The 27,067-nt window shown below is 36.7% G+C and overlaps 1 protein-coding gene across 2 annotated transcripts in view; it reads right to left on the reverse strand.

Moving 5' to 3' along the window:
- Positions 1-6,903: 6,903 nt before the first annotated feature.
- SEL1L (SEL1L adaptor subunit of SYVN1 ubiquitin ligase) overlaps positions 6,904-27,067 on the reverse strand; it is a 31,089-nt gene continuing 10,925 nt past the window's right edge. The window contains exons 6-21 of one of the 2 annotated variants that reach the window (XM_079309902.1): positions 25,471-25,633; positions 23,979-24,032; positions 23,839-23,898; positions 23,142-23,223; positions 22,679-22,833; positions 21,881-21,937; positions 21,310-21,378; positions 18,791-18,868; positions 17,850-17,912; positions 17,000-17,087; positions 16,609-16,757; positions 15,872-16,037; positions 14,390-14,464; positions 12,669-12,841; positions 12,053-12,181; positions 6,904-10,851 (exon numbers count right to left, since the gene is read on the reverse strand). In XM_079309902.1, the coding sequence (XP_079166028.1) occupies positions 10,648-10,851; positions 12,053-12,181; positions 12,669-12,841; positions 14,390-14,464; positions 15,872-16,037; positions 16,609-16,757; positions 17,000-17,087; positions 17,850-17,912; positions 18,791-18,868; positions 21,310-21,378; positions 21,881-21,937; positions 22,679-22,833; positions 23,142-23,223; positions 23,839-23,898; positions 23,979-24,032; positions 25,471-25,633 (1,765 nt within the window). In that variant the 3' untranslated portion in view covers positions 6,904-10,647. The remainder of the gene's footprint in view (positions 10,852-12,052; positions 12,182-12,668; positions 12,842-14,389; positions 14,465-15,871; positions 16,038-16,608; positions 16,758-16,999; positions 17,088-17,849; positions 17,913-18,790; positions 18,869-21,309; positions 21,379-21,880; positions 21,938-22,678; positions 22,834-23,141; positions 23,224-23,838; positions 23,899-23,978; positions 24,033-25,470; positions 25,634-27,067) is intronic. The other variant, XM_079309903.1, reaches the window with a different exon arrangement.

A 27,067-nucleotide genomic window follows, 5' to 3' on the forward strand; every position in this document is an offset into this window, starting at 1 on the left:
TCTTTAAATAATTCAGAAAGCAATCTGCATATGGAAATGTCTTTAAGGAGGAATTAACATCTAACCCCAGTATAATTCCGAGACTCCAGCTGAAGAGAGTTTATGCAAAATGAACATGTGCATCGTTAGCCCAAACGTGAGCACAGATGTGTACATTCACATCCATTAGCAGATTCAGAGAAGCTGAGGGAGAAGCAAGTCACCAAAGAGCTTCCTAAAAATTGAACATTGCAAGCTGAGAAATATTAACGACCTTAACATTCTCAAGAAATATTGTAATAACAGCCTTAAACAGTAATGAAGACTGGCTGCAAAAAGAAGAAGAAAAAAAAAGTTGCAGTTTTATTCTTCTCCGTGTGAATTATGAGGTTTTTTTGAAGTGCAGACACTGAGAAAATCTCCAATGCAAAGTGTAAGATAACCATGTAATTACAACTGATGTTACATTCCGGAGCTTAGCACATCTTGTCCACCTGAGTGAAGGGGTTTCAAAGGGGGTCCTGGTCCAGAGTAGCGTGGGGATCGCAGTACAGAGAGCACTCGAACCGAAGCCCAAAGCCCCAGGGCACAGCCGGGACATGGCGGGTCCCAAAGCACAGACGCGAGTGCCAGCTAGAGGTGGCTGGGAGAAAACCCCATACAACTTGCACATTCCCAAACGAGACTTCCTTTAACTGCTGTCTTATCCAGCAGCAGATGTCGATTGCCCAGACAAAGCCAATCACCTGGAAGATGTTTAGTTGAATTATCTGCCCATGGGCCCAAATCGGTTTAGGCTGGTTGTCCCACTCATTTATACGTGTACAGGGTAAATTCAACGAGGAAATGAATAGTTCAACTCAAGTACAATTAGTGTCTTTGTTTCTTCTCAGGATTTTTTAATGAGCTAAAAGAACTACAGATTAGCTCTCATTGTTTCCCTTTATCTTCCTCATCTTTAATAAAACCAGGATCCAGAATAACATTATTGACCTCTGATGTACTGTACTGTGAAAGATCCTGGCTAGAAAGAGACTCGAAGGTCATCGATCCTTCCCTGGTTTTGGTCAAGTCGTGAACCCTATTTCTTCTTTTGCTTTTTAACTTTTCACAACAGTATTTGAACATACAGTCACAACAGCAGCTACAAACACTGTCACAAACAGTCCAACAGTGGCAGTGGTTGCTGTATCTCACACTGCTAAAGCACAAAGAATGAAATGTCATCAATCAGGTTAAAATTAAGACTTAGGACCAGAAATCTGTTTTCCATTTTTGGAAAGGGATGTTTCCTCATTTAAGAAATCATTAAAGGAAAAAGGCTCGCATATAATACATTACACTTTCTAGCACTTTTTCCTTTTATGTAGATCACCAGACTTAAACTTCCTCTAGCACCAACTACTTTTTCTGAGGTAAACTGAAGTTCCTGTATTAAGCATCCTATTTAAAAGGAGGGGGGGGGGGTAAAAACATGTTTTACAACATTTAATTCTCTTACACTATTTATTCCATCCAAGTTATGACATCATTACCATAACATGACAGAACTCTGCTTACTGCTATCATTTGGTTTGGACTTGGAAGAAATTTTTGCATTATATTTCTGAAGTTCTTTTACTAGTAAAATCTGCAATAGAAGGAGTAGCAGGCAACATACCTGATACAGATTCTTATATTTTTCAAGTTTTCTCAGAATCTAAATCACAGAAAATATTTTTTTGCAGTGGTCAGGTAGTAAAATTAATTGCCACTATAGGTCCTTTCCACTGAAATATTTTATTACAGTAGAGAGTCAAACCCAAAATTATTCTATTTAAATAAGTATATTCAATTTCTGGTTGAACCCTTCTGTTCCTACAATAGAAAGAGAAGTTAGAATACACTTGAGCATTTATCCCCACCAAAGTAAAGACATAGGGGGGGGAAAAAATTGTAAAAAAATAAATAATAATAAAAAAAATCAAACATACTCCAGAAAGTCTGATTTGCCTATTTTAAATAACTTGGGTTTGAAGAACAGAGATGATATTCTTCCATTTTTCTAGCATATGACAATATTAATCACATTAAACATAAAAATACAACATTATATTCTTGATATTTTCACTGATGTTGAAGATATATTTATGGTATGACTCTACAAGGTTAGAGCATATGAAATTCTATAAACACATGTACTGAGTAACTAAAGGCTAGAGTGGTCCCAATTCTAATTTATTTTGAATATACACATCACCTGACTTTTTGTTCTTTCAACTTGACAGCTAATTAGGGTTTTTAATGTTAATATTTAATGATAAAGATATTAATAATTCATTATATCTTGGAAAATGATGCTATTTTCTTCCAATACAAAACCACGATTCTCATGCAAACTTTACTGCAAATTTAATTAAATTTGTCAGTTAACAGAATTCAATACATTTCATCATATTAAATGAGGCAGTGTGACTCAACCCTTAGTGATGTGCCAACAGAGGCTCAATTCAGAAGTGGATATGGAATATGGAAGCATTGAGATTTTATTTATCTGGACCTGCTTCCACAGTTAAGTCTGTACTTCACATATTTCTTTAGACTGTATAACAAAGGAGTCTCACAGGAGTGCTACTTCTTAGCCAGTGAGCTGCTATTGACACACAGAGGAGTAAAAGAAAATAAATGTGTAATGCCCAAAAGTGTTTGCTTAGCTCCCTGCCTCAGACCTGTGCACACACCTGAGTGGTGTTTGCTCCAGCTGCCACAGCCAGGAAGATCATATACTTCAGGAGAAATTTGTTTAACTGCATGCTTTAGTAACGGCAGGATTAGTTTAAAACCAATATTGCTGGGACAAATGCACTATTTTCAGCATGGCAAGCCATCACCTTCACTTCCCCTTCACAGATGACATTTTCCCCACAGAAAGGCATTTCTCAATTACCAGACACCCTTGTTTTACCTTATAGCAGCAAAACAAATTACCAGTATTTGCAGAGCTTGTTCTGCCTGCAATCTGAGCAACTGAAGAATTTGTATAATAGCAGTGCCAGGAGTGTAATGGCTAGTGCAGAAATCTGGAAGCATCAAATGCTTAATATAAGCATAGAGAGAGCTTTATAAAGACTTATCAAACATACTCATTTTATGCAAGTTGAAAGCTTCCTTTTCTGTAACTGCAAGAAAGTCTTCATGATTTGGCATTTAGAAATCCCAATGAGACAGTGGAAATAAATATTTTATTTGCTGTGTTAAAATATGGACTAGTATTTTAAAATGACAGAATATCGTTTGTTCTAGCACCTTTCACAGTGCCAAATGAGATTAATGACACACTAGATCTGAAATCTTAAAGGGGATTTATTTTTAGTTTACTTTTCTATTAATTTTCAGTATTTACCATAGAGTTTTTCAGTTTTCAGCCAAAGGATTATTTGCAAACTGTTTACTCTAAACATGAGAGCTGTATTTCATGATGCTGAACTAGTATCACCAGAAACATCTAGAAGTATTTCATATCAATCTATCTTTTGGAACTGAACTAAGAATGACAAATGTAGTCAAGAGTAAACTCTTTGGGGTTTGTAATCCCAAGCATAATAATTAAGCCAATTTTTTGTAATTACATGTGCAAAAAACCTGAAGTATTTTTTTGTGTCTCTATGGAACTATTCAGTGAATATGCATAAGAGTAGGGAAACAGTAATATACAACATTCAGTTTGTTAGTTGAGAGATTTCATCAATGAAGAAATCCTTCTTTCTTGCTGTTTTCAGAAGTTCCTACCTACTTGCAGTCTTTGGCTTCCAAAAAACTGGACTCCTAGCAGGGAACTCAGAACACTGTTAGTTTAGCAAAGAGGCAGGAAAAGCCAACACAGCTGCGTGCAGTGAGATCACCACATTTATCTCACCGGGTCTGAATTCTTACTAGAGTCACCTCCCTTCTGTGCAATGTTTCCCGGATTTCAACAACCAAATCAAACACAGAATTATTTATAAAAAAATATGAAAACCTTTAGTTATTCAATTACAGCTGAACATTATCATAACAGTGGATTCCACAAGAAAATGTATATGTATTTTTGTGGCTATTCTTCCTAATGGACTGTCCAGTCCTATAACCTAGAGATGAAACTAAATACAACTTGAAAAGAATTAACTCAAGTACTCCTGATCTCACAACGCCAGCAATGAAGGTAACAAAATCACTTTGGAAAACTCACCAGGCCATCACCCTTTGAATTCAAAGCTGGATGATTGCTCAAGAAATATCTTTTTCATAATGCAAAGTTATAACCCTTAAACTGGAACATTCTACATATTTCTTCAGTAATTTTAACATCAGCTATAATAAAGACTTGAAAATCAAACACACTTCATAGACTTTATCACATATCCCTTTTTAATACTAGCAATGCAAATTGGCTTTTCCTTTAAAATTGCTGTTGATAACATCTGGGAAACTTTCCAAATAGTAGTAGCAGTAATAATAAATTATTTAGAAGTGCCTAAAATGCCATTAATTAATAGAATTTCAGTATTTAGTGAAGTCTGGAGCCTAACAAACATTAAAGTAAGATTGAACAGAAACAAAAAACATAAAATATTTTCAATTAGAGTTTTCAAGCTATTTGGATGGGTCCAATATTGCACCAGATGATCTCAGTGAAAAATAATTTTAAAACATTTCTTCATCATCAGCTGCTAAACATTTTCACTTATTTAATAAGAAAGATTTTATACTCTAAGAAAGTATGGATTTAACTTAGCAAAAGAGGCCACCCTCCTGGAAGCTGCGTACATAATATTCCAAACAATGCTGGGAGACAGTCTGGCACATTTTAGAATGGTTTACATACTAAAAAATGTTTTAATAGTCATGGGAAGGTAATTATTTAACAGGTCTTACCAGAAGCTACAGTGATTTTTAATTTTGAACTTTTGCTCCACAAATACGAGAGAAATAAGAGTACTGAATTATTTAATTTTTTTAAGTTTCTGAAGCTGCAACCAAGGACTTCCTAGATCTCTGTGTATGTGTGTGTACATACATACATGTGTTTTCTGAAGATATGTCAGTGACTCCAAGTGTAGAAGCTAATCCATTCCCAATCTTTGAGACATCAGGTATTTAACAAATCCAAGCTGCCATTATTGTAGCCTTGTGGCTACAAACACACACCCCAGGTAAAACATTATTTCCCCCCCAGCAAACCAGTTAATTAGAAGAAAAAAAAAAAGTTGATATTGCTCTTGTACAGAAATGGAGCCACATTTATAACAGATGGGAACTGGAACAACAAATTTGACAGAACAGCCTGTGTTCAGGAGGAAAAATGAAGAAAAATAAGCATATAAAAAATAAGGAATATAGAAAATGACAGCAGAACTGAAGAGCTATGATTTCAGTATTTTGCAAGGCAAAAAAACTGATATTCTTCAAAGTTATTTTAAAAAATAAGGAATTGCAACCCACGTTATATGGAAAGCTGAAAAAGTTGGATACCAAAGAAATGAAAATGTGAGCAACCCATCTCTGTGGAAGCCAAATGACATCTCTTACTATCTGAAGTGCAACTACAATGGTACTCCATCTTCACTTAGTTTTCTTTCTGAAAATAAAATTTGAGACTACATGTTACAGTTTTCATTATCTGGAGAGATGGTACACTGCCCTCCCTCATCCTTGGCTTTAGAAGAAGTTGATTACAGTTGTCTGAAGACTTTTGACAATAAGTAGGCTATTTTCCTCAATTTTTCTTTAAAAAAGAGGAATCGAAGTCATGATTCAGAAAATCCATTAAGATCGTGACAATTTAGAGAAGAGGAAGAACATTTTGTCATAATACCAAATAACACATTCTATTCTAACAGGTCTTGTAGGTATAGAAACTATATTCTCTAATAATATTTTAATTGGTTTTACTCTCAAGTCTAAAATATAGAGAATACAGCAATATAAAAACCAAAACCAAACAAAATATACTAGTTTTCAATGAACATTATTCTGGAGCTTTTTAAAACAAACAAACAAACAAACAAACAAACAAACAACAGAAATCCTCACTTTCCCACACTACATCATATTTACCTGGTACTCAGAACACAGCTCCATACTGACTACAGGCTACCAATAAGATCAAGTATCTATACTTGACCCCACCTCAACTGAGTATGTCAGCAATTGTACCTCCAACAATGGACTTTTCTGGAAGGTGAGGGTTGACCTCGCTAAGCTTGAGCTTTGTTAGTCAAACTCAAGCTGGGTTTACTACCTACAGTTCTGCTTTTACCTGCAACAAGTGCTATTGGCAGGAGCATTCATGGAATGGCTCCAAATACTTCAAAAAAATATGTAATTTAGGCTGATGCTCAGGATCACTTACCTATTGATGCCTTTTCTAGCCATTACTGCTCCCCCACTGCTCTTACTTTCCTTCTCTCCAATGAACAAGCATACTGGAAAGCCCACCAACTTATTGAATTTAACAAGGGATGACTTGGTCTCAACAGGTGGAGCCTGAAGGAATGAATGGGTCAAAAATGGCCTGAAAAGCAAACAGATTTGTCAGCTTGGAGTAGTCCCTCCTCCAGTATCTGTTCCACCTGACTGAATTATCCCTGCATCAGTATTGAAGATGCAGTAGTAATTCTAGTTACTGGTCACTACTCTTGACTCACACAGCACTTCTGTGTCTACCAGACATGGTACAAATGCTATATACAACTGTCACACATATACAGACAGAAGGTAAGTTTATAGCATAACTGAAGACAAAGTGCATCATGATTCATTCCCCCTTTTTTGCCATTTCTAAGTAATGGAAGTAAAAGTATGAGAATCCTTATAGGAAGAGATGCATTGAACAGTGGCATATACCAGTGCATATGACTAGCAATTCACATCTTCTGTTATCATAACCACTGTGAACACTGAGGGTAACCACACAGGTGGTATCTTTATTTCACAAGATTAAAGATACAGTACAAAATGAATCTGTACATCTTTCTATTAACAGAATTTGTTTACACAATTATATTACATTTGACCAGCCTTTATACTGATTTTAAATACAAAATAAATTTACAAAACTCCTACAAGACCCTTTAAAGAACTGTAGCTGATAAAAACAAAGGGTTCCCCCCAATAGTCCCTATTTGCCATATGCATTTGCAGTAGTTCGAATCAAACTAAATCTTTTCAGTTTAATATTCTCTGAAACAAAAATAGAATTTCAGTTCATTGTTGCCTATCTAAATGGAAAGCAACTTGCAAAGGTGAGTGTAATCCCCTTTTATAGGCCAAAACTAGCATATAATAGGTGGAAATTAGATAATGCATAGTATTTAAAAGTCCTTTCACAAGCCATATCAATGTTCTTCACTCAAAACATTTGATAATTTTTTGTTTTTTTAATAAGAGTAGTTGACTTATGGAAGATGATTAAAAAGTGAGTAAAACTATCTCACAAGAGTCTCACTAGGATGTTTGTATCAAAGGCCCTACCTTCTATTACACTGTCCCATCATGGACAATATAAAGCAAGAAAGTTATTTCAACAGATAGCTCTGGGACAATTTTCACCAGTGATGAACTAAAATCCTGTTTTCTCAATAGTTCAGTATTTCTTTGAACTAGCAAGAACAGCTAATGTCTTTGATTAATAATTTGAGATGCAGAATAATGCATTTCTCCATATTTTCCCACGGTTCTCCTACTTATAAAAATCCCACCAGTAACACTTACTGCTCTGTAGTTCCATTTTCTGTGCAGGCAAAGAAGAGCATGTGTCTATGAAGGTCAAACAGGCAGACTCTGGCCTATGTTACTACACACAAGGAATACAACTTTTTCATTCAAACCATGCTGAATACATCCAGAAAGACTTCTCTTAAATCCAGGTTCCCTTCTAAAATACTCCTGCATATAAACTATAAGATAACCTGTGTACTACCAAAAGGGAAAAGTACTTCACTGCAGTAAACTAAACAACTCAGCTTCTTTTGGAACAAGATGCTTGACTAACTGAGTGCACAACAAGGAACATATTGCTAGTAAGAGTTAAATATACTTTCCTCAAAATGCAAGTTTCAGAAGAGAGTAGTAAGGGATTGTCAAAAAAACTTAAGTCATGGTGTAGCTAACTGATTTAGAAAACTTACTCATTTCTTTAATCCCTGAGTTAACTTGCCATTATTTATGGTAAGTACCTTTTTTCTTCTACCACCACATTCAAATGAATGTCATCTGAAAAGTTAGTGGTAGTAATTTGGTGGAAGGGAAAAAAAGCAGGAGAAAGACTTCCTTATTGCTCCTTCAAAAAGCATTTTTTTAACAATGAAGTAACTTTCTGATCTTCAATTGTTTTGTTCTGCTGATTTCTTGGATGTAAAATGCATCAGATTCACTGAAAGTCATCTATAAGACTGTCATATAGCAGCAGTGATGAGAGATTCTCGTGCAAGTAGAATAGAGCTTTTAGAATTTAGTTCTAACAGATCAACAATCAAAACATTTTAATAATGCAGTAACAGAATTGTTAAATTGCCTAGGAGGTCAATATCAATGAATCAATGGTATTTAACTTAAAAACATTTTCCATATAATCTTTAATTTACTCATGCCAAGCTAAAAAGAGATATTAAACGACAGTAGCAAAATATTTCAGAGGGAGTGTTCAGAAATCACAGATATCTTAGAAATGCAGCTGGGGAATGCTGTACATATAAGACACTACATTTAAGTTCAATACTGTTTCATCTGCTAATGATGATTACAACTGAACCACATTCCTCTACCACACGCTGCAACCCTCCACACTAAAATTAAAGATTTGTCTTTATATGACCAGCATAAGCATTGTGATGTACTGAATTCTACCTGTAATACTAGTATCTTTAATACTAGTCATGTGTGACATTTCCATTTACAAAAGAATGGATTGCTAATCCTCTATCCCAAACTAGAGATCTATTGTGCAATGATCTCCTTGCAAATGTACCAAATATGATACCACACCAAAATCTCAATTCTAAATAAAGGGTATTGATACATTGTTGCCAATACACTGCAAAAACATCGGCATGAAAAGAAGCCCTTAACCCTTTAAACACAACAGCTTTTGTCAGAAAGCAGCTAAAGCCTCCTTATTTGCATTCATTCAACTTTATGATAATATATCCAGAGGGTTTAATGCTAGGACAGAAACCAATATTTAACTACTATTGGTAAATAAGAACAGACACTTCTGCATTTCCTGCTTCTAAACTATTCTGCCATTGCTTCCCACCCCTAGCCCCAGAAATTATAGTTCAATGATAATCATCACTAAGTGAAGATTCCTCTTGCAGTCTTAAATCATCAGTCCACAGGTCACATTCTTTACACTCATTAAAAGGCCTTTACACTGACCTGGTGGCATCAAGAAGCCACTAGTCTTCTTTCTCTTTGGATTTTCTTGTTCCAAGGGGCCCTTGAGATGGCAAGGCCAAAAACATTACTGTGACTTTCCTCTATGCCAGGTCCAAGAGAGGTTGGTGACAGCCAGAGCACCCCTGTAGCTTTGGAGTAGCATCACTGGCATAAGCCCACACCCTTTTGTAGAGAGGATGCATTTTTGTGGCTCTTTTTTGTAGATGCATTAAGCAGATGCATGCATGAGATACACACATTTCTTTCTTGCAGTGCAAATCACTAACAGGATTGTTGAAAATTAAGCACAGAACTTCCAAATCGAAAAGGAAGTCAGCTAATTCACTGAGATTTCTGGCTCTCTGCATTCTTCCGTGTGCGCAGTAATACTGGTGCTTTCTGAAATCTAGACTCAGCCTCTTTAATTAAGACAATTTCAATTTAGGAACACTATCAATACAGTTTCATGTCATAAAGGACTGCAAAGTACACAGATTCCTGAAAAATTTTAGAAGTATGTGAGATCTGGGCACTGTGTGGACAGTTTTCAACTGGCCAGCTTTGCAGACCCAATCTGCCCCACTCCACCTCATGGGCTACATACTCACTGCTGAGAACTGTCTAAGGGGAATGGAGGAAAATATCCAAAACAAAAAAGCACAAATGGAGAGCAGCATGTTTGCTGGCTTAGTTTTACAGGGTTTATCAATAACCTATGTTAAACCATCCAACACAGCCTAAAAGACCAAAGTGTAAGAAATATTAAAAAAAAAATGAAATAAGGACTATAGAGATACCTGGGATGCAGGTCAGAATTTAAGTTCCTAACAGCTCTAATCTTTTCAGAATTTTAATATAGTTCAGCGTCTTGGACTTAAATTGGCCATAAATTTATTACTTTTATAAAGGTCAACTGTTATCAAGCAGGAAAAAAAACTTTCCACTGCTGGACTTCTGTCTCTCTGGGACATGAAAAGGACTCTGAAAAAAGAGGAACTAGATACAGCAGGCAACATTTTTGTAGTAGCACTCTTGTGTTTCCATGAAAAAAGCCATAGTGTTATTCCATTGGCACTGAAATAACATTCGAATCAGTTTCAAAATTATTTTCTTATCCCTGAAAAAAGGCATCATTCTAAGCAGCTTTCAAACATTTTTTTTTAAACTTCTTTGTGCCTCTTTTGGGGGAGGGACTGTTGATCCAAAGTCCTAATTCACAATGAAAATTGTTCCTTTTGGAAAAATCCAGTTCTTTGACTGAGGCTCCTGTTGCTATTGTGGTGGTTGATGCTCTGGGGGCGGTTCTTGTTGAGGCACAGCTGGCCGCAGTCCTGCTGCTCTGGGAATTGCTTGGTGTTGCCTTTGTCTGTAAGCTATAATTGTTCCCAGGAGCAAGGCGATGATAGTCATAAGGTAGAGGTCCCACTCAGGCCCCAGCAGCTGGTCCATATCAATATGTGAGAACACCTCTCTTATCTAAGAAAGAAAAAGTCCACATCACATCAAAGAACACAAATGGGAAATTAGATGGATTTTGACTTGTAACTTTTCATGTACAAGTACCAGTTTTAAAATTTAGTGGTTCTTTTCCTCTCTGAAAAAATAGTATCACATCAGTGACACTTACCTTCCAGAAGTTAAAATACAATTAGGATTAAGGGCCATGCTATATACAATGAGCTACTTATTTTTTCTATTTTAGAGATGAAAGTTCTCACAGTGGAGTTTTGTGGCTTTCCCATGAACAACAGAGCATTAAGCCTCAGGACACTTATGTGGTATAATGCTGAGATTTGTGCAGGTAATGGACAGGGAAATTGAAGTGACTTAGTTTAGATTGAAGTGTCCTTTTTTAAGACTTCATTTGCATAAGGATTAACCAATACACACTTTGATGCTTCACTGCTGTATCTGATGACACTACACAGTCACTGCCAATTTAAATCTGCAGCAGCAGACTTAAAACTAGGAAAAGCTGTGTTCTGCATACTAGCTTCTGTGAGTGCTATGTGGGTATGTGTCTGACTAACTTACTGACTGTCCTCAGCCTCAAGACTACTATAATTTTTCAAACTTTGCCAAATTGCCTGAAACTGCATTTGCTCTAAGTAGTAATAAACTTCCATACTATTTTAATTTATTAACTAATCCAAAAAGGCAGTAAGATATCAGAACACTGAGAAATATTGGAAATATGTCCCTTTAATTCCAGGTAATTTTTTTTCCAGGACCATCTCCCAGTAGAAACACACTAATACAAATATATTTTTCCCCCGAAAGAGATAAAACACAACTTTAATGGGGTTGTTACAGCTGAATATAAAACAGTGTGAGAATTAGGGATATACTTTTTTCCCCTGAGCAATTATGTCAGTTAAATCTGCTTCATTTTGATAGCAGATGGTCATGGATAAGAACAGTCAAGCAGTTTTGAGAAATTGTCTTCAAAGGAAGAGCAGCATAGAAGAGCAGTGTCTGTGCACATTTTCAGTTTCACAGAGTTGAAATAGGAATGAAAGCTTCAGTGCCTTTCTTAATATGCAACAGTAGAAAACAAATATATCCTAAGTTTGCAGAAGGCTCAAGCAATACTTCTACTTAAGTAAGATTACAAATTGAGCTTTATTTAAAAATGAAAACCACATCTGCTGTTTTCTTTTAATACTGCATTACTTACATTGATTTCTCGTATGTACTGCAAGGAATAAATCACTCCAAGCTTGCAAAGTGCTAGGAAGACTGGAACCTGAGCATCTGGGCTTGCTTCAGCTGCCATGTCATAGAATCGTTTTGCAAGATGAATGTCCTAAAGTTAAGAAAATTCAAAGCTCAGGTTTGAAGAACTTGAAAGATTAACTATAGTTTTGTTTTTTGTTTTTTTTCCCTGAGATATGTTCACCTTTGAATATACAAGTAAAGGAAAGCTTCAAATTGAGGATGAAACTGTGAACTTCAATTCTAGCATCAGTTAAAATAAACAGGTTAGTAATAACATATTCAACCTCTTCAGTGTAAACCAAGGCAAATATTTCAGTAACTCTAGTACTCTGACATCTCCAACACCACAAGAAACATAAGAGACTAAGAAAATCCAAGTTTTAGAGGAATATGCAGCAGCAGTTCTTCTCAGTTACATTACAGTATGCCTGCTGCAGAGTGGAGCTTCTAACTTTTTCTGCAGATACACACAAATTAGATTTTACTTCTTGTCCAAAATGCACATAACTGGCATTACTGAGAGCAGCCTGGCAAAAGTATGAGAAAAGCAGATTCTCAGTCTACAGCTTACTCACCTGCTTGATGCCCAATCCCTTCTCATGCATGTAGCCCAGATTAAACATTGCTTGAGCACTGTGCTGCTGTTCTGATGCCAGTCGATAGTGAATAAATGCAGTTTCGTAATCAACATCAGTACCAAAGCCATAAAAATGGTAATCTCCAAGTTTAATTCTTGCAACAGTATATCCTGTAAAACAAGAAACAACAAAAAGGGATAAAATAGTTAGGCAAAGAAACCCTTTTGGCTTCCTGTGAAGATAGGAGCATTAGCATTACTTTTCACAGTTTGTACAAACTTTTATCTTTCACTGCCCCCTCATATAAACAGCTTTTATTTTTTAAATTTGGTTCAGCTAACCAAAACATAACCAAGTTCTATTTGCAGCTAAGACCTTTTCCTAGTAATCTTACCAAAATTTTTATTGCTATGAAGTGGTATCAACTGAAAACTAGTAACATGTTCATAATCAGTCCTTTTTACAGAAAAAACAAAAACCATTTGCTATGTGGCCTTTAAAAGATTTAACTTTTTTTTTAAAAGCAGTGACACTGGAAACTTGAAAAATAGCGTCTCATCATCCACGTCACCATCTCAATTTCTTAACTTTCAACTAAAAGCCTTGAAAGTCTCAACTTGCATGGTACTGTTACTCTAAAGTCAAAAACTAGATGCAGATGCATCCATTTAGAAGTTAGACACCTCAAGATATTTAATCATAAAGTTAATTTTTGCTTATTTTAGGGTAGGATCACAAGCACCAGAGTTTAAAACTCAGTTGTCTGGACATCAAGGTTGCATTCTTCATCATGGACTCTGCTTAGTTTGAATAGGAAATTGCATTTCTTATAAATAATAAAAATTAACAATTTACTCTTAAGGATTTTGGATCTATTTTTCCAAGCAGACATATTTTTACAAAAGTCAGTGTAAACATTGCTAATGTTGTTTAACACTGCTCTACAATTCCATATGGAACAGCAAAAGAAACACATATTTGTATTTAGTCCTTTTAGCCTTCAGAATCACAGAAAGGCTGAGACCTGCAAGGATATTGTAATGACACTATAGCTAACCATGGAACAAAGAATGCCAACTACCCTACCTGGGATACAACTTCTGTTGAACAGGAAGAGGTAAACTTTCCCTCTTCACATATTTTGTAGCAAAACATGAAATCAGACATTTAATGGCTCTATTAAATGTTAAGGAAACCTTCCTGTCTGACCATGTGACCTCTGGCCATCCCACTCTCACTGTTACTGCAGGGACTGGAGCTCCTTCCCCCTTCTCCATGGGTGGCTGCAAGGGCTGATGGGTGCTTGACTCCCTACTTGTACTCACACAGTCAAACAAGCTTTCCTTACCAGTTTGACCCTGAGTTTCCAAGAGCAGGGTCTCAGATGCCCGAATCTTTTGAACAATTCAATAATGGTATAGTAATACAAAAACCAGCTTGAGCTTGTATTTCCAAGAAGGAATCCCAAACAAAGGAATCCCTGGGCTTTTATACCCTCACAATCTGTTTATATTTAAGTCTGGGGTCGTTAGCTCCTGCTGTGTCTCCTCACCTGCCTGGGCCACAGGCCCCCTTTTCCTTTGTTATGCAAAACATCAGCAGTTCATGGCCCCCTGCCTCGGGCTCCTCCCACCCACAGCTCACACTGCAGCTGCAAACCTACACTGAATGTATTCCTCAAGACAAAAACAGAGTAGAATTGTGAGGTACAGACATACCTTGAGAAGCTGCTCTATTCCAATGAAGCAAAGCTCGGGGATAGGTTTCATTTTCTCCTACTATGCTAGCTTCTTCTAAAGAAGAAAATAATCTAGTTAAATACAACTATGGTCTATGCACACATGACCACAAAAAACCCCTGCTTATCTTCAGTCTGCTGAAATAAGTTAAAAACTTGAAGCAATCTGTGTTATAGAACAAACAAGATTCAACTCATCTGAAACTTATAAAAACCCCTTTCATTTATATGGCCTTTCCATTTTTCTGCCCACATAAGAGAGCTAGGAACAAACTATATAATTTCACTCTGAACTATGGCTTACCAAGCATCTCTCCCATTCCAGTTGTAGGAGATTCTGATGCATACTTGAGGAATGACAGAAAATACAGGTCTTAAGAGCACATAATTTGGACTTTGACAAATACAAGGTTGAAGTATAACCTGTTATAATTGGGTCATCTGAAATCCAGGACTAGTCAGCTAAAACAAAGGCTTAAACTCCTTAACCAGCCAGACTGCAGTCTCTCTTTTACATGGCTATGCTTCAGCTATTTCAAAAGTTGCTCATGTCACAACTTAAAGGTTCATGAACTATCAGAGTTCAGACAATTCAATGGATTTATTATGTGAACTTCTACTGTAATTATAGTTTCAGCTGCACTACCCACAGCTGACACAAAGATTTTCTGTATAAAACCAAGTAATTTTAAATCAATCTCCAGTGGAGATGCAGATCTGAGTAATGACAATCAGAGTTTTAACATAGGGAAAAATGCTGTTTCTTTGCAAGCATGCACTTCGAACCAAGACTGTGATTACTGTACCTTATCTAAAGGTACAGTATCTTATTCACTCAGACACCTTTGAGAAACTGGAAATGAAGATGTTAGATTAACCCATCAGCCACAAATAGGTGCTTCCAATACTAAGATATAAAGCCAGCAATGAGACCTAGATTTGGTATAGAGAAAATTTAAAATACTGAGTTTTGCAGTTTCTAGAAAGATTTGCCGTTGTATTTCCATTGTCTCCCAATGACTTCAAATTCTAATAAATCCAAGTTCTAGCTATCTAGTTCCAGCAAGATATGTGGGACAAATTCTTTTTCAAATATAAGAGAACCAGCTCCTTAGCCCTGCTTCAAGAGTAGCATCAGTACAGTTACACAAAGAAGGTGCTGAGAAAATGCATTACAAGAGAAAAAACAACCTAGTGCAATTCCTACTTTTACAACTATGCTCATGAAATCCAGGGAAGAAAATTTTTAGCAGTGTGCAAGTTTCTAAAGACTCTCTGTCTATGCCATTTTAAAATCTGTAAGTCATAAATTAAATGCATGTCTATGATGTCATCCTTAGAAGTGAAAATGAAAACTGATTATTTTCCAACATGAAGACCAGGAAAGAGGGCAAGAGCTTCATTAAAGTTCTAACATGCCACTTCCAGAAAAACCCTTTTCAGCACATATTTAGATTCTTACTCTGATCAAGTATGAAAGCAGCATTGCTTTGTGCAACTTCATAGCCTTGTTCTGCCAGAAGAAGATACTGAACCACAGCAGAATTTGAATCACCATCTTTATAGCTGTTGTAGGCTGTCATCAGTCTTTCAGACCAACGCCCCCGCTCACATACATTCTTAAACAACTGCAGAGGAAAAGAGGAAGGGGGAGGACATTGGCTGTCAGGAACTTAAAAAATTTAGGTTTTGCGAGAAGTAACACTTTAACATTCTGATGCCTGTTCAAAATATTTATATTTCACATGAGAAACATGACAAGCAAACTCCACTGTTTAAGATAGCAACTTGAATCTTAAAGTAAGCCTAAGCAGAGAGATGATTAGCAAGCAGTAAGATTCTTAGCAAGTAAAGATAGTAACTTGTAAGATTCAGATGCTTACACAGAATTATTTAGTATCTTAGTTTTGTCACTTAGAGGTATAAAGGAAGATTTTGGTACTTTTAAGTTACTGTTGCTTGCTTTGTATTACATTACTTGAATTTCTTAGAAGTTAATAAAGGAAATACAAACCCGACATAACATAAAATCCAAAGATTTTTCTCATGAAATACAAACAAGTTTGCAAACATATCACTTTTCCTTTTGATAGCCTTGACTCTGCAGTCACTGCTGGAAATGTCCTATACAGGCTGATGTGATTACAGCCAATCTCTTGCAAATCAGTATTACTGACCTTTGTAAATGGGTGACCTTACCTCAACAGCAGTATGGCAGGACCGCATCACTCCAGTGCCAGTAGCATGCATCTGAGCCAGATTATAAAAAGCGAGAATGTGGCCACCCTGGGAGGCCAAGTTAAAATATTTCAAAGCTTGTTTATAATCTTTCTTGACTCCAATGCCATCTAAAAGAAAGATTAAATCATTGCTATTCATTCCTCTTGAAAAGCATCATTGTATGAATTACAGTACTCTTTAAAATTACTCTAGAAAAGCATTGTGAAAATGTTAGGAAAACACAGAATGAAATACAAATTCAATATAGTAAGCGCATTCTACAGGCAGTGTATGCACACTTCTAATGCCACCTAGTGAACAGTGGCTGAAAGGGCAGGTGCTTAGACCTGCAAATGTTGATGCCACTTACTGTAATACATGGAACCTAGTTGAAGCTGTCCATCAACCCATCCCTGTTCTGCAGCCTTCTGGAAATACTTCAGGGCTAGCTCATAGTTCTGCAGGAAGATTTGGTCCAGTCATTAGAGCTTTGCAATGCACCCAAGTTTAAGAGAAAATATGCACGTGCATATGTGAAAGGACAGAACTGTTTTACAGAAAAATTACAGCAATATTTTCCAGTGAAAATATTCCTTTGTTCAAAATCTGGAAGCAAAAAATGAAATAGACTACAATGATATTTAGTCTGCTGTAAACTCTGCAGCCATCTCAAAGCTGGCATCCACATACAGCATTGCTATGAACAGTTATGCTTAACAGAATGGAAGCTCTGTTCTGCTTATAGAACACAGCTTTGGGCTAATTGAACTTCAGAGTATCTCTTTGCATAGCTAAATATATAACATTTGACAAAAAACCTTCCTATGGGAAAAGCAATAAAACAAATGAACTAATTAAAAGTTTTAAAGTGTTCATCCACACCCACAAGAGACACAAACGGGGAGAGATTTGCTTTAATTTACAAGAAAATTGTAGACGAACTCAAATCTCCTGCTAAAATGCACAATCTTATGCATTTCTAGTAGTTTAAACCACATTTTCAAAATTTTGAGAGCAAAACTAGCAGCTATGAAAAAAACATCCTAATTCCATAGCACATTTTTTGAATATAACAGATTTCCTCAAAGAATTTTCAGGGAAAAAGAAATTTTCACAATTAAGCCTTCTACAGTACTTCCCTCCAGAGAAAAAAAAAATCTGTTGACAACAAAAAGTCACACAATCACCTATGATTAGAAAGACGACTGTCAAAAGCTTACCACTGGAACACCTCTTCCGTAGAGGTAAGCCATTCCTAATCCACTCTGTCCAACAGGATTACCCTGAAAACACAGAAAAACACTTCTGCAATCAAAGGCAAAACCTATACCTACATTCTTCAAATATGGTATGCTTTTAACATCATTCAAACATATAGTACTCAAGAGAGATTAATTTTTTGTCCCTAGTAATTTCCTCCCTCATTTAGGGAAGAAACAGCATTTACATTTACAGCATTTATTCAGTAACTATACCTGATGAACAAGGGAAAAACTTTCAGTATTAGTTATGAAAGTCTACTGTGCATATTTAATGTCACTAAAAATCCTCATTTTAGCACAGAGATGCACAACAGCATTCTGAGTGTGGAATATAAGAACCATGAGGAATATAAGAACAAGACTTACAACAGTCCCTTCAGAACTTAATTCACTGTGTTTCACATGCTAAACCCCATTCCTGGAGGACTACTCATGCTTTAATGGTACAAACACCACCATAATGGATAGATCATATGAGGGATTAACATAATCAAAAAACATCACCCCAAAAAGCAAATAGTCCAATGAAATGAGAGGTATAAAACTATTACATATTCACAAAACAAAAGCACTGTAAATTTTTGTGCCAACTTCAAATTAACAAACACCAGCAGTTCACAGAACTGCAGACTATTTAGGTGTACAGCATTTCACATTGATGAAATAGTTAGAATCTATTCATGAGAGTTAGACTCCTTATACTGAACACAGCTTCATGATGTATCATGGCCAGAGCAGTTTTTGATATCTTAAGCAAGCAAGATTATGAGCTAATTAATTTGGAACAGAGAGTAGGAGTAGGTATGTGCACATGGAAGAACACAAAGTATTTGCAGCATTTCAGAGTTAATCAACTTCTTAGTGCCCATGCTGTAGTTCTACCTTATAGATATTCATACCATATCAGCAGCTTTCTTAAAATACTGAAGGGCTGTTTCATTGCTCTGAGGTACAACATCACTGCCTTCTGAGTACATCTGAAAGAGAAAGCCATTATTGAAGAAAAGCTAAAGTAATCAGTTTAGCATGAAGACCATGAAGCATCTTCAGTTTACATATTGAGAGGGATTTATAGTACTTAGATTATTCTGACTATTGCATTACTGAATAATCTTTAAAACTTGTCCAGAAGCAGAAAATACATCTCTCTGCTGCAAAATTCAGAGAAATTTTAACTTTCTAATGGAATATGTACTACCCATAAAAATCAAAAGTTTTGACAATACCTTTTGTTTTTAATTTCTACCAGTGTGTGCAGTGAAAAGATTTTTTCCCTGATGGTATGTTTGAGACCAGTAGAAATGAAACTGTATTGGCAGTCAAAAACTTTGTGAAAACAAAGTAAAAATTGGTTACTAAACACAGTTCACTTCAACAGAGAAAGCAGGAATTGCAATTTCTTCTGCCAGGTGCCTTTGACAGCACATTATACTATCTTTTTAGGCCTTAAGGACATTAATTTTGTATCCTCTACTACAATCACAGCCTGAAAAAGATGAGCTAGAGCTGGTGCTTATTGTAGCCTAACCTTAGAAGTACTCAAATCGAGTAATAAGGATTTAGCTCCTCAGAGGCTGAAGGTAGTCCACAATCCAGATCTCACACAAGTGACCTAAATACTTTCTAAGTAGTAACACATTATCATCATGGCCAGCAGCTTGCCAACCATGTTTTGAATTAAAAACCATAGAACAGATTGGGTTAAAAATCATCTAGATCCAACTACCATGCCATGGGCAGGGATGTGAGCCACTAGAACAGGTAAGCTCAGGGTCCAAACCAGCCTGGCCTTGAACACTTCCAGGGATAGGACACCCACAACTTCTCTGGGTAACCTGTTCCACTGCCATTATCACCCTCTGATTAAAGAACTTTGGCCTAATATTTAACCTGAATATCTCCTCAGCTTTAAACTATCCCCCCCTTGTCCTATCACTATCTGTTGTGCAAAATGTTGCGCTCTCTCTTTTTTGTAAGACCCCTTTAGGTTTTGGAAGGCTGCAATGAGGTCTCCCCGGAACCTTCTCTTCTCCAGGCTGAAGAATCCCAGCTGTCTCAGCCTGGAAAAGTGCTCCACCCCTCTGACCATCTTGATGGTCCTCCTCTGTATTCACTCCAACAGGTCCGTATTTCTCCTGTGCTGAGGACTGCACGCATGCACACAGTACTCCAGGTAGGGTCTCATGAGGGCAGAGTGGAGGGGGAGAATTGCCTCCTTCAACCTGTTGGTCAATCCTCTTTTGACACAGACCAGGATGCTGTTTGCCTTTTGTGCTGCAAGTGCACACTGCTGAGTCACATCCAGCTTTTTACCCATGAGATCTCTGAAGTCCTTCTTTACAAAGCTGCTCTCAGCGACTTCATCTCCCAGTCTGCACTATATTTATATAGATGCAGCCCTTGCACTTGGACTTACTGAGTTTGATGAAGCTCTCACAGACCCACTTTCTCAGTTTCGTCCAGGTCCCTTTGGGTGGCATCCCATCCTTCTGTTGTGCCACTGAACTGCTCAGCTTGGTGTCATCTGCACACTTGCAGAGGCTGTGCTCAATCTCACTGTCTGTGCCACTGGTAGAGGTATCAGAGAGCACCAGTGCCAAGACAGAGCCCTGAGGGACCCCACTGGGCACCAGCCTTCACCTGGACATAGAGCCATTAGCCACAACTCTCTGGCAATATCCATCCAGCCAATTCCTTATCCCCAAGACATTCCACCCTTCAAATCCATGTCTCTTCAATTTGAAGACAAGGCTGTTGTATGGGACCAAAGCCTTACATAAGTCTAGAGAGCTGATATCAGACATTCTTCCCGTGTCAACCGCTGTTTTCACACCATCATAGAAGGCAACCAGAGTGGTCAGGTACGACTTGCCCTGAGACAAAATGGCCTTAAATCTGAGATAACTGAAACAATAGCCCACCCTGCAGGCAGATTCAGGCTTTAGTGTAAAGTACAGACCTACCAGCAATTCTGACTCAGATGCCTCAATTCTCTACACAGAATGAAACTGGAAGAATTTCCTCTGCATTTCCTTTTTCGACTTACTATTTCCTGCTGGGCAAACTTTTAGAAGCCTAGCTTTTCCCATACATTGTGTGGAAAAGAATAGTTGCCTATTTAGAGTTTTGAATTTCACCACAGAAAAAGGTTATTTTGATATTTAATTATTTGATTAAAAAACAAAAAACACTAATTCAAGCACTATTTAAAAAAACCCAAAAATTCCTAAAGTAAATTTAGACAAGACATAACAGACTACAACACTCAAATCTTGCAGACAAATTCAAACCAGAAGCTAAATGGCAAGACTTAGATTCCAGAATTCAAGTTTTAGAGTGCCTGATATCAGAGTGTAGGAAACATTTGCTATTTTTCATTGCAAGGCAGTTTTCTTACTTTTGAGAGTGTCTCTCTTACCTTTCCTAGAAAGGCCATAGCATGGGAATTGCCAGCGTTAGCTGCTTGATTGAAGTATTCAAATGCTCGCTGTAAAGAGAAATGAAGTGTTTCAATCACCATCATTATGATTTGAGTAACTTCTTGCAAATGGAGTAGAGGCTGGTAGATTTACCAAGTTCTTCTGGGGATAAAAGTTACCAGTCCCACCTAATTTAATATATGTGACAGGGCTCTTCACTTATATAACTGCAATATTAAGTTGCAATCCCTCTAACCAGTGTATTCCAAAAATGAGAAGGGGGAAAAAACCAGCAAACTCCAACTATTACTATGCACAAGTTACACAGGGAAATTTTACTTTCTTATTGTACCATCAAACCCTGTTTAGAATTGGTGAAATTTGCCAATTCCTATTCTACTTCTACACAGAATTTAACCACATAAAGATTAAGCTTTATTGAACAAAGCTATTGAAATTGTTATATACCATGGAGTGGTACTTATACCCTTTTGCATCACTGCTTTCTCAGCTATACTTTCTCCCCCTCTGCCTAGTGTAATACGCGTCAGAGGTATAGAGAAAAGGTACCTGATGATTTTGCTCTACTCCTCTTCCCCCGTGCAAGTGTAACTGTCCAAGGCCAACCTAAAAATAGATTTTACATTGCAAGTAAGTTACTTTTCCCTTGGAACTTCCTTTTTCTAGCAATAGAGATACAGTTGAGTTAATTACATGCACAAAGATAGTCAATATCAGAGTTAAGATGCCACAAAGTTTGAAGGCACAGATTTGCTTCAATAACTACAGTACTGTCCTACTTTTTCACACTAGTCTAAATGGAAATTTATCCTAGATAGAAGCAACATCCTGTCCTAGATGTAAAGTAACAACTGTTCATTTGAATCCTGCCTAAGTCATGCATGACCAAGTTGTGTTGGGACAATTTGCCTCTTTTAGCATCTTCCCCTCCTGCACTGTGTGTAAAAGAGGTCCAGCCTGCAGGATGCAGAAGTCATGCAAGAGCAGGAGCAGTTAAACTGAAATCTTTTGTCAAGGCCAGTTTTTATATCTAGCCTTCCTCCACAACATCTGAAGCGATCTTTGAAATAATCTGGCTAGTTTCTAGTGAAAGCCAAAATCTCATTCCCAAGATACTAAAGTTGCAACATTTTGGATTTAATTAAAAAATAATAAATTTTATTTTCTGTCCAAGTTCTACCTTAAACACAAATATAAGTCAAAACCATAAAAACTAATGGGGACATAGCAAACAGGGTGATTCTGGAGGAAGAGAACACTAAAGCTCCAAAGTCTTCCTGTATTTCATAAAGCTGCTCCTGTAATTTTTCAAAATGTCTGAATGCCATCAGGTGAACTGAATCTTACCTGTGCTTGTACATCTCCCTTCTCTGCTAAAAACTGGTAATACTGGATCAAGTCTTCTTCTAGCATCCCACTTGCCATTCCTGGATTTTCTACTTCATCTGCTAAGCGAATTCGCTGAACCACTGTGCCACCAGTCAAGGAAATGTCACTGGCAACTGGAAAACAGATGAAATAAATTTTCAGACAGGTTTTTACAATGCAGAAGTTACACTATAACTTAGTAAAACCAGATGACTACAGAGGTTCAAGCTGTTACTCAAGAGAATTAATTACTTTGATACCCTCTACAATATTTCAATAGAGATAAAAATAGCATATCACAATGCAGAATCAAATGACTAACTTGTTTAAAGCAGGAATTCTCTATTTATACTACTACTGTGGAGGACTTCAGTACGTTCCAGTTGAATGATACAGAAGTACACAGACAGTCAAGAACATTACTTTAGTAAAAAGTTTTTACCATGATTAGCTACAAGTCGGTAGTGAGTGAGAGCAGATTCACAACTCTGAAGGACTCCTATCCCAGCCCAGTACCGGTAACCCTAGGAAGGAAATGACATAAATATGGGACTATCAGTTACTTGAGAATATACTGCTTGACATGCTACAAACTTTTTTCACATTACTTGATCAAGGCTTAACAAGACAATAGGCTTGACAAAGGCCATGAGTGTTTTGTAGCTATATAAAAAATGAATGACTGACAATATGAAAGGTTAAATGTGGCCAGTACAGTTCCAATATTACTCAAGAAAAAGAAAATAAGCAGAATGATGCTTAAAGGTAAACACGTAAAGCCTTTTATTTACATATTGTACTTTGTCTTAAATCTCACAATACTGATTGAAACAGCATTTTCTGTAAAGATTTTTCACAGTTCTCATTAGATTATAAAAATTTTAAGTCAAACAATTCTGATTTAAGTCAAGAGATGCAAACATGGTCCATCTAAATTCACAGCAGCATATAGTTTAAAATGAGTAGACTCATTCTTGAATTAAAAATGACTAATAGGGAAGATACTACTGCCCACTCAATGCATGCAAAATGATCTAGTATTTGGACAGGGTATTCATATGAAAGGAAATCTTGACACTGAAAATGTAGGAGTACAAAAATACTCTTGTATGTTTAAAGTTATTAACCATCTTACTTACCAAGATCATATGAGCGATCAGATTTCCTCCTAGAGCTCCAAAAGTGTAATACACCAGGGCCTTAAAACAAAATCATTGGTTATTTAACATCAGCTCCCATGAGAAAATATAAGTCCATATACTGAAAATTTCTGGATTACCTTAGCTTGACTAGAATTGACTCCTAGGCCAGATGCATATAGAAATCCAAGAGCCTAGAATAAAATAAAGTTTGTCAGCATACCTTTTAAAAAACAACAAATGAGTTTTCCTAGAATACACAGGCATAAAGATTCAAAATTGCAAAGATATGCCAAGCTCTACCTTCAGTTTGGTGCTACCTGTATCTATGCTGTTCCCTGTTCCTCTCAAAGTATGAGGTTTCTAAATTGCTCAGTTGCTTAGACTGCTAACGTAAATTAGTGTTTCTCCAGAATTCAGATGAGCAAATCAAATGCAAGGAACAAACAACTACTTGTAGAATATCAAGTGTAAACCCAAAGGTCCTAAACAGTGGAAGTATCCCAGTTTAAAGTTTGAAGCTAAACAGTATCTGTCAGTTTATTCATGCACCCAGTTTGTCTCAGACACCAGCATAAACATCTGTGAATCACAGCCTTGCACAGAACACTTGTACTGTTTGATTCACAGATCCTATGAATTTACAGTTTTGCATCTGTTCTGCCACTGGTTACTTGCAACTGGGACTATAAATATAAACAATCAGAATACACTGAGCTATCTGGTTTTTCAGAAGTTATTTTTGTACTTAAGATTTACATAGTTATTGGCCTACCTATCACACCTGTTACAGCTGGTAGCTCAGAATAGAAACTAGAAGCACAGAAGACAGTGTGTATGTAAAGATGTCTATATTTCACAATGTTCTAAGACTATTCTAGGCAATCTGAAAGCATACACAAAAATTATCTCATGCAGACTACTGAATTCTAGATCAATAAAAGTCAAGGCCATCACTGAGAAATAAAGTCTCTAGAGAAAACATGCTCCTGCTTTCCATGGTAAATCAGGACTCCACCATTAAACAGGGAACAGCTGGAGATTTGGTAGCCAAAGAGAAGAGAAGTTAATAGCTCCTTAAAAAGCTGACACTTCCAAAACAAGTGAGAGCTAAGCAATAACTATATGCAGATATCGAGACATTAAAATCAACCCATATTTTTATGACATTTTGTAACAGTAAGTATTAATAATTTTATGTTCAAAGGCATAGGGACAAAGCAAGTCTCAATCCACTAAATATGTCAAGTTTCCTAGGAGTTTTTTATTTCCTAGATTATCAATTGGTGTCATCTCAGATAAAATAGAAATGAAAAGCCACAACATTGCACAAAAAACCACTTAAAAAGTACACAGTTTCAGAAAGTTGTTGGGTGGAGTCATTTATATCTACCTGCTTTGACTTATACATCCAATGTTGTCAGTCAAATAACAGGAAAAAAATTAAATTACAAGACCACCACCATCCCATACTACTGGTAGTTAAACATTTCTTAAAACTCAAACAGAAGATATGTTTGTGTTTATTTTGAGGGTGCAGGTGCCATCTATAAACACACCCTAGTGGAAGTACAATCTAGAAAACATTTATAAACCTACAGAATCATCTGTAGAATCTAAGGATATACATACCATTTGTCCTTTAGGAGAACCTTCTTCTGTTAGTTTTTCAAATAGTTCTTTTGATGCCTGGATGTTCTGCTTCAGGTAATCCCCAAACAACAAAGCATAAGACACTTTCTCCATGGCCTTGGTATGATTCATGTCAGCTGCTTTCAGAAGATACTGATATGCTCTTGAGAGAAAACAATTTCTTTGTCAACTTAAAGCAAAGTAGCAAATTCCATTCATAAACCTGAAGATTCTGGAGAGCGGTTTTGTTTCTCTGTTTTAGCCTTTATTTTCTAAGAATGCATCTACCTACAGTCATTTGTTCCAGCTACAAATAATCAACATAAGCAACAACTCATGACTTTAATGGACAAGCTGAGTTTTAATGTTTGTTCTACCCCATAAACAAAGCAGTATGCATTTTCTGTCCTCTAAGACATACAAGAAATTTAAGGTCTAATGATCCCATTTCTGTAGCAACAAGTTTTAGTTCTGTACTACGTATCTGGTAGAACCACTCCCATAACAATCTCATATATCGCAGTAAAAAGAAGGAGCCTGAAAAAGGCTATGGGGTCTCTATAATTTGAGTACAACATCACTACAGTGAAAACACCAAGCCTTGGGCTCAAGACAACTGCATACCTGATCAATTTTGTGCTGAAAAAGCCATGCTAACAATCAGGGAATCTCTGGAAACTCGTCTTTCTATTTCAGTCTCAGAACATACAGTAGCCCTTCAAAGTAATTTCACAGCAGCTGGTTTCACATCAATTAAAATCCCCTTACACATGGTTACACAGTATCACCAAGCCTACTTCAGCTTAGCCTCAGGGACCTTTCATAGCACTCCAAGATTTTCATTTACCTCTCCTTTCTATTATCAGGCTTGTTCTTGCTCTTTAGGACAGTCTGAGGCATACCTGGTTCCTGACAGAACTTAATCCTCTAAGAAAGTGCAAGGTGTACAAGAGAACTAACACCTAATACTGTTTTAGAATTCTTACACTACTAGGAACTTTTTATATACAGTTTTTTATACTAAAAAATACTACACAGAATCCAACAGATAATATCTCCCTTTGTCTTGGCTAAGGTGCAGACAACTTTAGGTGTGCCTCATGTTCCCTGATAGAAGTATGCTCTCTTATTTCTGCAAACAAATTTAAAATAGTAATAGTCCTCACATATTAATCAGCAGAAGTCATCACTTACTGAGGAAGTTGTCAACATGAATAGGAAGAAAACCTAAATTAACATAGCAATCCTAAATTATAGTGCTATTGAATCAGTAACTGGATGCACACAGGAGAAAGTAGAAACAAGAACGAACAGAACAGTGATTTCTTGTTTTTTGTTTTGTCTACAAGCACTACCTGCTTCTTTCTAACAACATTCATTATTAGAATTTCAATGATTTGTGGAGCTGAAGTTTAATACTATTTTTATGGTGACCAAAACCATCAGAAAGCAGGAGAATAACAGAGCAGGAAAAGAAATGCCAATTTTCCCCACTTCATCTTTGAAGCAGAATGCAAATGACACTGTCAGAAACATCTGAGAAAGAAAAATTGTATCACATTCTCAGTTTTTTTCCTGGGCAGTTGCCAGGTATAAA

Source organism: Erithacus rubecula, assembly GCF_903797595.1.
Source record: "Erithacus rubecula genome assembly, chromosome: 6".
In the NCBI taxonomy this organism is placed as follows: domain Eukaryota; kingdom Metazoa; phylum Chordata; class Aves; order Passeriformes; family Muscicapidae; genus Erithacus; species Erithacus rubecula.